Here is a 12,868-nt window from a genome sequence, read left to right as displayed (position 1 = left end):
TTTACAAAGCAAATGCAACAATACCTTTGTTTTCCCAGTGGACTGGCTTTTTATAAAAAGCGCTGGCCTCTGCATTGAGTGTTTATTTTGTGTTAGGCCTTGTGCCAAGTGCTTTCCGTGGATCATGTCATCTAATCTTCACACATTATCTCCATTTTATAGATGAGGAAGCCAACACTCACAGCTTGCCCAAGGCTACACAGCCAGCGAGTGATGGTGGGAGCCCAAGCTCTTTACTCTTCGAGCAATTAAGTGTGGTAGAGGAATAAATTCTACAAATCCTATAGTGAAACCTCATGTAAAACGAAAGTTAATAACCACCACTTGACTTATCTGTTCAGGCAATTAGAAATTTACATTGTAATGGGTTTCTCAATCAGGGGTGACCAAATAACTGAAGAAGCGTTTCCAATTCAACGGTCAAAACTTAAAATTGCATGAGGGCAAGTCATCTTCAATCTTAACTCTCTAGTGTGTTCAGGAGCTAACACATGTCCATATTCTTTGGTTGAGCACATAGATGACCTCTACAGTTCTCTTTGGACAGGTAATTTATGACCCAGCTAAGATGCTTGATCTGTAATAGGACACTTACCACGCCAATATCATAACCCAGTGAGGCAGGCGCACATGCCAGCAGAGGAGCACCAGTGTGTGTGCATATGGAGGGGGGGGTGGATTTTGACAGTGGGAGAAGAGAAAAGAAGATATCTTCTTAGGGGGATGGAAATTAGGGTGGGGAAAGAGGCCCTCCAGAAAGGCTGGATTTCCATGCTGGGCTCAGGTAAGTGAAATGGCCAATGACTATTCATCAGATACTGTGGAGAAAAAAGAAGGTCAAGTTGGAAAGCTTCCTTGGCCACACTCATGTTGTGGCTCTTAATGGGTTGGACTGTGTCCCCTAAAAACGTGTGCATAAGTCCTAAACCCCTCTTCCAAGAATGTGACCTAATTTGGAAAGAGTGCCTTTGAAAATGTCATCAATTAAGATGGGGTCATACTGGAGACACTTATATAAAATTGCAGGTTCATGGAGGGACAGACAGGGGGAGAGATGGCCATGTGACAACAGAGGCAGAGATTGAAATGCTGCGTCTACTGGCCAAGGAGCGGCAAGGATTGCTGGCAAACAACAGAATCTAGAAAGAGGCAAGGAATGACCATCCCCTACAAGTTTTAGAAGGAGCTGGGCCCTGTTCAGACTTTCACTTTGGACTTCCAACCTCCAGAACTATGAGACAGTAAATTTCTGTTGTTTTAAGCCACCCAGTTTGTGACACTTTGTTACAGCAGCCCAAGGAAACTGAGGCAGTAGCTGGGATCTGATTTCAACCTAGGCACTACTCTCATTATAATAAAGCTGGCTCTCAGAGGGGAAAAAAGTTCTCTTTTTTGCTGTGTGCTCAGAGCCAAAGGCATTCAACCAAAAAAAAAAAGGTTACACCAAATTCTCAAAATATGTTTTGCCAAAGGTTAATACTTAATATTTTCCACACTGATTTCCAATCTTAAAGTACACAACAATGAGTCTTTGAAACCTTAGGCCTACGTACAATTGAAATGGGCAACACCTATTTCTTTTGCAGAAGCGCAGCAACAAAGTCACACAGATGCCCAGCATGGCACAAAGACGCCCAGTTACCTTTCAAGGACTGACACGGAGCCAGCAAGCCACTGGTTCCTCCAATCCATGCTTCCCAAGTGTGGCAGAAAGGAATGGGAAAAGGCAGGGGGCAATGACCCCCTCTCCTGGTCTCTCACCACAAGCTCCTGTACATCACAGCAAACCAGCCAGGCAACACCAAGCTTCTCTTCTCAACGCTCAAGTTCTCGCAGAAATTGTTCTGCTTTTGTTTTTTTTGGGGGGGTGGGTGGGGGAGTGGGTACATGGTCAGGAAACTGAATCCAGGTATCCCTCATGGAAAGTGAGCATTCTACCACTGAATCAACCGTGCACCCTCAGACATTTTTATTCAACCTCACGAAGGACACATCGGTACTAGCAACATCACCCTGCATTCTGCAAATGGGAAGTAGGCTCCAAAGACAAAGATTCTATCTATCTTATGTGGCCAAGGGTGAAGAGCCTAGAATTCCACAAAACCCTAGTTCTTACAGACTGGACAGTATGCTCATCCAGCTCTAACTCTGTCTCAGTTCAGTGAGCTCCAGATTTATTCCCTGCCTGTAATATATCGGTGCTTCTCAAACTTTTCTACCAAGGAACCCCCAATAGCAGAGAAGTCAAAACCCCGTCTCCTTATGGGAGCATAGCTTGTGCTAATAACCTCACCTGATAATCTGCGCAAATTTCTGTATACTCCTTCACAATAGATACCTGCATTGTACTTTTCAATTCTTGTGTAATACTTTAATACATGCATACATACACACACATAACAGCCAGACACTCCCGTACATATGTATGTGAAGATACATTTCCCCCCCAAGTAAAATTCACATTCTACAAAGTTATACTGTGTTTATTCTGTGCTTTGCACAGCCACGGGGGTATGCCTCCCGCTGCAGAACAAAGGATAAATCAAAGACAGTTATATCTGAAGAGTTAAAACTGCCATGAAAGCATAATAAACATATAATTTGAGCTTTTCTTTAAAGGTATAAATCTTTCAATGTTGACTGAATCACCAAATACAAGAAAAATAAGCACAAATTATTTTCCGAGGAAGCCTAGAAATAGGTGATAGGTTGAAGAAGACCCCTAGCCACCAGTGGAAGCAGTCTGAGCCCTGAGCTCACTGCAGCAAGCTAGATCATAATTTCCTTTCTGGTTTTCTGATTTCTTCTCTTCCTGTTTCATCCATTTGATCAGATATGTTTTCGTGGCGGACAGGCAAAGCAAAACAAAGATGATATTCTGAATCGATACAAATACAAAATAAATGCTAAATAAAAACAGTAAGTTCAGTAGCCAATGTTTATTTGCTTTTATTTCATTATCAACCCCAAAATTGTCCCCAAGGATATCTTTCGAAGGAAAGCAGCAATTTTAAAGGTGTTATGCCTTAGTGCTTTTCCTGCTTATGCTTCCTCCATTTTTCTCAACTGACACAGTTTCACCTTCCCCCATCTCAGCTGAGTGAGCTAAAGTGGCTCAACTACCACCTCCTCCAGGAAGTCCTCCTCCACTTCCGGACAGAAGTCACTCCACTCCCTGAGCTTGCTGAGTCTGGTGGTCCCATCGACATCACATCTGGATGCTGTCTTGTGCTAATTCACTTCAGTCTTTTCTTTAGTGGCTGAGGAACTTTCTAGATTCTGGCTGATGGGCCAGAATCCAACGTAATTTCAGAACTTTGAAAACTCTGAAGACATCTTAGTTTCAAAAAGCAAGCAAGTTTTCTTATTAAGACCTTTGACTCTACATACTAAATTTACACTTAGATTTGATGGCCCTTTGTGATGCTTCCTCGTAATCTGCCAGTTCCAACCTTCTGCCTCTCTCCCTCCCTCCTTTCCCCCCAGAATCTGACTTCTTATGCTGCAATGGGGAATAACTTAGAGTAGATACAATTCTCCAAGTTATTTCACAAACTCCAATCCAGGATGAGAGGAACTTGCTCTGTCTTATCAGCTCCTTGGATAGTATCTTAGCCTTAAAAGCCCAATTTGGGTATTACTTTGTCTTCCCTAAATTATTGCCATCATACTCCACTACTGGAACCCAATATGAAGCCTCTCTCTGCAATCCTCAGACCTCTGCACCAGCCTCCTCTGTTTGCCCAACTGTCACCCCTCAACTCCTTGCAGCTTTCAGGGCCCATACTTTCATGATCTTTTTATCCCTAAAACCTAATGCAGTGGACACATGAAGGCATTCAACAACTCTCTGTCAAGCTGAACATGTATTTGATACAGAAAGGAAAAGCGTTAATGGTCTACAAATTCTTTCTCAGTGTAGTAATATTATCTAAAGAATAACATAAAAATAGATTTGAAATATGAAAATGCTTAATATTTATGACCGAATGAATAATACTTTGAGCTCATTCAGGTATTCATTTCTTCAACAATATCTAGGCCCCTATTAGCTCCCAGATCTAGGCTAGGCCAGGGCAGCTGCCAACCTATCTGGTACCTTTGTGTCAATCAGGAACAATGAGTCCCTCTGGACAGATGAATTATAGGGCAGGGGCCAGGGCTCCAAGTGCCCACCTGAGCTGATACCCTCAGGTGTGGAGGCTCTGTATACAGCAGGCAATGATACAAAGTCTCTACTTTACAGAGGTCAGACGCTAATAAGGGAGTCACACAAACTTGTTCCGTTTTCAGCCTTTTCCATAGGACTCTGAAAAATCTGACTTGAACACATAACACTTAATGTTCTCCATCAAAATTCCCACCTCATTAAACACTAGTACTATAATCACTGATTTGCACTTGGGTCTAGACATTGACCTATGCCATCAGAGACTTCTAGCACTCTCTTTTAGCAGGAAACAAACACTGCTTTCAGATCCGAATAGGTCAACAAAATGATGACACAGTCAGATATCACCTCTGTTGACTGGTCAAATTTATTTCAACAAAGGAACATTTTCAGTTAATCTATTTGATTCTTAGGTCATTTCTTATCTTATATGTGCCTGAGGGTTTTTTCCCCCCTATAATGGTAAATTTAACACACTTAACTCAGTTTGGAGTTGTTGATCAATTTATTGCTTAAAACTGCTACCCTCTTATCTGATGAAGTTAAATGTCAAAAACTGCTACTCTCACCTGATAAAACACATTAAAACAATACAAATCTTTTTAAACAATATGCTAAAATTAGCACAGTTTTCTAATATTAAAATATCAGTTCCCAGTCAGGGAGAAACACTCATTTTTCAGATTTTTATGTGAAATGTGTGATCTATATATATTTTTGACCCAATGATTCTTCTGGAAAATAGGTCACTTTCTTCTGAGTTCTACAAACAATGGCCTGAGTAAACAGCAACTACAATTCTTTACCTCTTAACTTGTTAATCTAACTTACAGAGCAATACAGAAATAAATCTCAAAAGGAGTATGGGGGAAGGGTGGAAAAAGATAAGCATAAATCGATGGTGATCCAGATGGTAACGAACCCTTTACCTTTGGGTTCATTTCAGATGCCCTGACCCAAATATGGTCCCTGTTAAGGGAGAGTACATCTCGTCCTTTGGTACCCACAGCTAATGGCTGGCAAGGCATTGTAATTCTGTCAAATCCAATTAATCCATTCAACAAGTATTTATTAAGCATCTTCTCAGAGACAGGAATCGTCCAGGACAAGTGGATGTGAACAAGAGAGAAATGGATCCAATGCTCCCAGGGCTTGCTCTGAAACAAGGTTAAAGTTCTGCAGTCCTGGTCACCAAAGAGATACTTCGTAAGATTTCTTTTAAACCATCTACCTAATGATTTTTTTTTTCTTTTTAAGAAGTAAAAGAAAATGCAGAGCTTTACCTCGTAGATTTCTGGGATGAACCTGTTTAGTTCGAGGCATCTTCTTGTGACTTAGGGGCACCTTTTTCCTCTCAGAAACTGAAGAAAAACCAGGTCACCGAAAGGTAGCTCCATAAACTCTACGTCCATCAATTAATCCACGTGCTGAAAAAGGAAAAGCCAAACAAAACAGAAGCCACGTTTTACTACCTCCAAAGGGAAAAGCTTTTCAGAAGTTATAACGTGGTACAGCATTAATCTGAACTCAAGAAAAGGGAGCTGAGTTGGGCACTGCTGCAATTGGTTACTTTACTTTTGGTTAAACATGGGACAGATCATTTTGCCAATATCTGAGCACTCCCACTAAACTGTGCTTTAAAATAGCATGACCAGGTAGAGTTAAAGTACAGCATCAAGCTATAACAGGGTTATACTGTACATAGTACATGTCTGTCCATTCAAAGCTCTTTGAGGACAAGGCTGGTGACTCATTCATCTTGAATGAACAGAGTTAACTCTACATAAATTACAACTTATATGTGGTTGCTATGAACGCAGCTCCACAAATATTCCAGTTCTCCCATCCAGGCCCACAGTAGGATAGCACTTTCTGCCACCCTGTTGGGTTGTTTGACTAGCTCCAGTTGACGATCTGTAGATGGAAGAAAAAAGGCATCCCTTCCAGGCTAGAGCATTTAATTATCAAAGGAAGATCCTCCAAAACTCTCTTTTCCCTTTGCCAAGGGGACCAGCACTGTTGCAGTGAGTCTGACAACAAAGGGCTGAGCTCCTGCTAACCCACCATGGTCAGGCAACTTAAACCAGAAAATGATCTTTGTTGTTCTACACTAACTAAGATTTGGCAGTTATTTGTTATTGCAGCATCACCTGGATGGTCCTGACTTACACATTTTTTTAAAAGTGATCTCAAGAACAATATGCTAAAGCTATGATCATCTAACCTAATTACCCATCTTCCTAAATTAGCCACCTCACTCTCCAAGACTCTGAAGGACCCCAGGGCTAAAATTCTAGTTTCAACTTTCTGTAGCAAAACTGGTAAGCAAAGCACATTATGATGACTTCAAACATAAAGCAACATTTAATCATTAAACAAAGCCCAAGAATAGAATAGGAATGCTGTGTTTGAAACCTTTAGGTGTCATAACTGGTACTGAAAAAGAAAAGAATACTTACTGAGCCTTTACTGTGTGCCTATGAACTTTCTGCACATTACCTAATTTAATCCCAACAATAACTATAAAGTAGCTTTTATTTACCTATTTCATATAGATAAGAAAACTAAGACATGGAGAGGAGAAGTCGCCAGCCTAAGGCCAGTCAGCAAATAAAGAAGGTGGCACCTGTTCACTCAACTGCTTCCAGCATTTTATTTCCTCAGTGGACATAATAATACCTACACTCAGATTTTTGTTAGGAGGCTGTATAGCATAGCAAGTCCTGACACATGTTTTGGTATCAAGCACAACTGGGTTCAAAACCAGGCTTTACCCTTTAGTGTGTGAGAAGGCTTAAGTTACTTAACTTCCCTAAAGATCAGATTTCCCAGTTGTTAAACTAAGACATAATACGTATCCACCTCAGAGAGTTCTTATAAGGACTAAATTAAACAATGTATATGTTTTGCTCACAACCTGACATGCAAAAATTGTCCAAGTATTAATTCTCCCTAGGAAAACCTATATGGGATGGAATATGTCCAATATCCTGGTACAAGGTTTTAGAAATTTACGGTTTTATTATAGTAGGGAAAGAAGAGAAGGAAAGGAAGGATACAGTTAAACTTCTGTATTTCATCTCTGATAAAGCTGCCTGTCCACACTACGCAAAAATATTTGTGACTTATTAATTGCATGAGAAATAATATGAAATATTGATGGTCCAAAACGATGTATACCATTTAGCACAGTGCTAAATGGTCTATAAATGATATGGTACCTCAACTTCCTGCACTAAAAAAGCTTCCATTATCCGATTCAGAAAGATTCTGTCAACAGAGATGTCAGGTATGTTAGGTCCAAATAAATTTTGTGAATCCTTAATTAATTACATTCCTTGTTAAACTTACAGCTTCAAAATAGTCACAATATTTGGAAGTTTTTAAAGCGTGAACTCCAATTATAATCCAACCATGTGATCCCTTAGGATCCGGAGCACAAATGTAAAATATGCAAATTCCCAATCAGTAATAGCTTTCTTTTACCTCATTCACTGCCTACCCACTGTCCCTAGCTGTCCAGTCCATGTTTAAATCCTTGCGGGAGGAAGTGGGTGTTTTCAAAGCAGTGCAGCCACTAGGACGAGTGATAAACCGTCCTTTACAGGAAAGAAATAAATACTACACGGAGCAAAAACATGACACGATCAAAAAGCGTAAAGACAGTTGCAAGGAGAAAAAACATGAATGAATGTGGAGGGCGGAGCCTGGGAAAACCCCTCTGCAACGCTGCACTGAACAAAGCGCTTCGCATGCCAGGAGGAGGGGGAATGGAAGTGCCAGCTCAGGAAGGAGCCTGGAGTGGATGCGGAGAGCAGCAGGAGGAGGAGGACGACCAGATGAGCCGAGCGCGGCAGCCCCGAAACTCCTCCTCGCCGCCAGCTCCGCAGCCGTCCCCTCCCCTCTCCAGCCAGCAACTCCTTCCCCAGCCTGAGCCCGAGGCGAGCCCCAGCCCCCTGGTGCCCAGCCCCACCCCCACCCCTCCCAACTGCTGCAGGCGCTCACTCCCAACCCGGAAAGAAACTACCCAGGTGGCCAGGGCTAAAAAGGCGCTTGGAGCAAAGAACGAAAGGGAAAGAAAGCCACAAAGCCCGAGGTTGGGAAGCCGAGGCCTGGTCTCTCTCACCCCCCAGCCTTTTGCAAAATGCGTCCGCGGCTGGAGCGCGGGCGGGGAGGCCGGCTCCCTCCGTACCTGCTCGGCTCGCAGGACCGCGGCTCGGGCCCGCTCGCGAGACGCCAGGGCGCCCAGAAGTGGGTAGTGTCCCTCGCACGCAGCCATCCCCTCTGCAAGGTCGGCGGTTGCACACACACACACACACACACACACACACACACGCGCACGCCGCACACCCCCGGCCCCCGCCCGCCGAGGGGAGGTGGTCCTGCCCCTCCCCGCGGCTCCCCACTCCCGCCCCGGCTGCAGCGCCCCCGCGGCGGAGCCCGCGTCGAACCTGCGGCCAGGACGCCCGGAGTCGCGGCCGCAGCTGCCGGCCGTGGCGCTGCGCTGCTGATGGCGGCGGCGGCCGCAGCTCCGAGTCTCCGCGACCCCCGCGCGGCGGCGGCGGCGGCGGCGGCGGCGCCGGGCTCCCTCCTTCACTTGACAACCTCAAACACAAACATAACCTCCTCCTCCTCTTCCCGCTCGCCCGGCCGCGTCCCTCCGCCCGCCGCCGCCCCAGCAGCAGCTCCACCAAAGGCCGGCGACTGGCAGCGAACCACCGAGCGCTGAAATATTAAACAGGGGAGCGGGCCGGGGGGCGGGGGGGGGCGCGGCGGGGCCGGGGCGCCGGGGGGCCGGGGGGCCGGGGGGGGCGCTCGCTCGCAGCTGGCCGGCGTCGGGAGCCGCGGCATGGTCTAGGCCCGGGGAGGGGGCGTCGGGGTCGGGGGCCCGGGGCCCGGGCGGAGGGCGGCGCGGAGGCAGCGGGCTTTACCTCTCCCCGAGGCAGAGTAGGGCACGTTTTGCGTCTTAGGGACCGCGGGAGGAGCGCGGGCCCGGCGGCCTGGGGAGGGAGGGACGGCGGAGGTCGGAGGCTTTCCCGCGGGTGGGCGGGGCGGTAGGGGATCCCCGGGGGCGGGAGGCGGGGAGGCCACGGGCGGAGGCGCGCGGGCGGGGGAGGGGGCGTCCCCGGCGGCGACCAGGAAGGGGTCGGGTGGGGGGGCCCTGATCGGTTGTGGGGTGGATCGGATCGGTCAAATGGGCGACGGCAAGCCCCGGGGCGCCGGGACCCAGCTGGGCAGACTCTTCTCCGCGGCAAGGCCGGTGGGCGTTCCGGCCCCACTCGCGTGGAGCCCGGCGTCCGGGTCTCCCCGGCGGGGGCTGCCCCGCCCCGCAGGGTAGCCGCGGGGACGCGATGTGGGGGGGTGCGGGGACGGAAGGAGGCGGCCCGGGGGGAGGGGCGAGGTTAGGGACAGTGAGGGGCGGGGGCCGGGGTCGCGGCGGCTGGGGAATCGCGCCCGACGGGGGCAGGGGGGGCGGGCCCGACCGGTCACGCGGCCCCGGGGAGGCTTGGCCTGGTCACGCAGTTGGGGGCGGTTGGTCCCGGGAGAGGGGCGGGCACGGGCGGGGCCCGTAGTTTCTCTTTACCGTCTCTTTACTTTCTAAAGCAGGATGTGGGCCGGCCCGCTGACGTCATGGGGTCTCCCAGCCCCGCCCCCTGCCGGGGTTGGGTGGGGGAGGGGGGAGGGAGCGCGGGAGGGGGACCCCAAGGGGGTTTCCTCAGCAACGCCGAGAGGGAAGGGGAAAGTCATTGTGAAACTTGAAACTCATTAACTTTGAAAAACAACTTAAAAAAAAAACAAACCGAGGAGGCGGAGGTGTTGGTTTGGAGGGTGGAAGGGGACGTATTATTAACCCTGAACTGAAACCACTTTTTGGTGGCGGATGTTCTATTAAAAGAGCCAGGAAAGCCAAGGTTATTCCAGAGGCCGCTCCACAGCCCGCTGGTGGTTCCCAGAGCCGAAGCTGCGAGCGCAGTTAACCCCTGCCTGCCCGACTGACAGCTTGGGGCGGGGAGGGGAAGTGGCCGGGCGCGGGAAAAGGGTGGGTTCCAGCCTAGGCAGCAAACCCTGTTCTTGGGTCTCGAGCGAGGAGAGAAAGGGGAAGAGGGAGTAATTACCATAAACCAGAATTTGACCCCGGCTGCTAGAAAGCAGTAGAGGAAGCAAGAAGAGGAAATCTATGGAAAAGAAATCAGAAACAACTGGACCTTATAGGAGAAGGCTTTCCGGGTTAGCCCTAAGGAAGAGTAGGAGTTTGGGGCTCAGAAATTCCACACGCACACCTAATGAGGCAGGCAAAAGTGATTGGCTTAAGGTACCAGCCCACATTTGGGAGGAATGAGGCAATCCACAAATTTTGATGCAGAAAAATGTCTAGGATTGAATCAAACTCTTCCCCTTTTAAGGAATAAAAATGCTAAACGATCGTACACCCACTGAGACAGCTGGCCATCGGTGCAGTCTAGAATTGTTTTGTTCCCTGGGGCTGGTTCCACAAAGACGCCTAGATTTTTCCTGCTAGTGTTGACCCCTAAAATCCCCTAAGGAAATCCTACCTCAAGCTCATTTGAGCTAAGAAAAGTTCAAAGCACCCAAATCGAGACGATTTTAAAATGGAATTCTCAATGGTGGTGACCTTATAACCCAAACTAACGCCATATGAAGGGAAAAGTATTCCTATTAAAAAATAATTTGGTCATAAGAGAAAGATCATCCAACAATTGCCCAGATTTGAAATGTCGTCTAACATACTATATTTCAACCCTGCAATAAAATAATGCATTCTTTATTTTTCAATGTTTTATAATCATCCCTCTTTTATGAAATGAAACCTAATGAAAGGAATGTAATATAACTTCCCAACTGGGTTATTTGAATAAAAAAATAAACATGCATTTAAATGTGAAGATCTATCTAATAATAATCTGTCAGAGCATAAAGATTAAGGTATCTTGATAATTGTTGTCTTTGTGGCACTTAAGGAGTCAAAACTACTCAATGAATGAATACTTTTTACCTCAATAGTTGCTGAACACAAGAAAATATACTGTGAACACAATTTTATATAGGATCTAGCATTGCTATGAACTTTCTAACTAAAATAAAACTACAAGTTGAATTATAATAAGTTAATTTTGTCATTGTAATTTGTAAAAGGATTTCTTTTCTTAGGCTACTCGCAATCAATTTAACTTTCTAAAGCAGCAACCCAGTATTAAACTTTTCTTTAAAATATACACAACGCAGAACTGTTTCCTAGTCTAGTTTTTATATTTTCTAAATGCAATTTCCTGTCATAATTCTGCTTCCTGCAATTCCAACTTCCCAGTTGTTATAATGCAGGGAAATGCTGCTTAGCTATCCAATAGTTTGGCCTTAAATTGCGACAAATTAAATACAGCTTCTCTAAATGCAGTTTATATACGGAAGGTGGAAAATTTTTTTCTGTTTATTTTGAGCCAAAGGAGATAAATGTGAATGCTGAACTGCAGTTTGAACTGTCAAAAATCCGGGATCGATGGGGGAGGGGTGGTCATACACCGCAAAAGGGAGGCGGGGGTCTCCCCTAGGGGCCCATGTCACTTGGGCTCCAGCTCTAGCCGGCAGCGTGAACGCCTTTGAGATCTGGGGAGAGTGGGTACCAGTGAGAGAAGTGTCACTGAGAGCAGCACACGTCCCCCTGGGGCCACAACGCGGGGACTCAGGGTCCGGCCCCACCCCCACCCCGGGCCCCGCCGCCCGCGGGTCCGCGCGTCGGGAGCCCGGGTTCCCAAGAGGCCGGCTGGCCGGCGTGGGCTTCCCCGCACCCCCGCACCCCCGGCGCGGCCCCGCGGCCCGGCTCCCCGCCCTGCGCGGCTCCGCAGCGCCGCCGCCACCACGCGGAGATCCCGGAGGTTCCTCTCGCCGGGTGCCGGGTCTTGCCGCGCCCGTCCCGCCCTCCGCTGCGCGCCGGGCTTCCCCGTCCACCGGCCGAGTCCCCTCCTCCTCCTCCTCCTCCTCCTCCTCCTCCTCCTCGGGCGAGCCGGCGACAAACCCTGCCCCGCACCGCTCTGCCCACTCCGCCTCGCGCGCCCCACGCTCTGCCCAGCCGGGCGCCAGACAAAAGGACCCAGCTTAAAACTTACCCGAAGTGCCACGCAAAAAGTCTGATCCAAAGCTTCCTGGGTTTTAACTTTTAATTTTAAAAACAACAAAAGCAGAAACCAAAAGCCTCCTAGGTTGGAAGTGGGCGTGAGAGGAAATGCTAGGGGGAGGCGCTTGGTTCCCTCCGCTGCTTTGGCACCCCCCACCCCCCACCCCACCCCACCCCCGTCCCCCTTTCGGGCCCCTGCCTGGGGCTTTGATGTTATCTGCTGCACCGCCTCGGTTGGTTTACGCCGTGGGCTCTGCGCTAGAGTGATAGAGAGATTTGGCAATTTATAGGCTTGTTCCAAGCGAGGGAAGCAGGTGGTCACGGTAAAGCGTTCCCACTTCGTACCCCCGCAGAGAGAAGGAAGCGTTTGCACCGCCTTTCTTTCGTTACCTGAGATGGAGAGGAGCGATCGCCTATCCTAGACATACCAGGTGGTTGGATCCTGTCGTATTTTCTGTTGACCACGTAGAAGGAGGCCTCCTAAATTAGATGCATTTCACCTCCGCCCTTAGCACAAACTTATAATGTGGCGTTGCATGTTTTTGGAGGCTTCGTTCGGTTTTCAG

At 47.8% G+C, this 12,868-nt stretch overlaps 1 protein-coding gene across 7 annotated transcripts in view; it reads right to left on the bottom strand.

The window, feature by feature from the left end:
- Positions 1-12,400, bottom strand: part of HIVEP1 (HIVEP zinc finger 1) — a 138,428-nt gene extending 126,028 nt beyond the window's left edge. The window contains exons 1-3 of one of the 7 annotated variants that reach the window (XM_077143292.1): positions 9,655-9,717; positions 9,103-9,171; positions 5,455-5,598 (exon numbers count right to left, since the gene is read on the bottom strand). In XM_077143292.1, coding sequence (XP_076999407.1) covers positions 5,455-5,494 — 40 coding nt within the window. In that variant the 5' untranslated portion in view covers positions 5,495-5,598; positions 9,103-9,171; positions 9,655-9,717. Of the gene's footprint in view, positions 1-5,454; positions 5,599-5,963; positions 8,121-8,363; positions 8,479-8,622; positions 8,686-9,102; positions 9,229-9,654; positions 9,718-9,755; positions 9,817-12,294 lie in introns of those variants that run through there. The other 6 variants (XM_077143294.1, XM_077143295.1, XM_077143291.1 and 3 more) reach the window with 6 other exon arrangements.
- Positions 12,401-12,868: the final 468 nt, after the last annotated feature.

The sequence above is a fragment of the Tamandua tetradactyla genome, chromosome 25 (genome assembly GCF_023851605.1).
Source record: "Tamandua tetradactyla isolate mTamTet1 chromosome 25, mTamTet1.pri, whole genome shotgun sequence".
Taxonomy (NCBI): domain Eukaryota; kingdom Metazoa; phylum Chordata; class Mammalia; order Pilosa; family Myrmecophagidae; genus Tamandua; species Tamandua tetradactyla.
The sequence above is the reverse complement of the archived record's forward strand: the minus strand, read 5'-3'. Positions and strand labels throughout refer to the sequence as shown.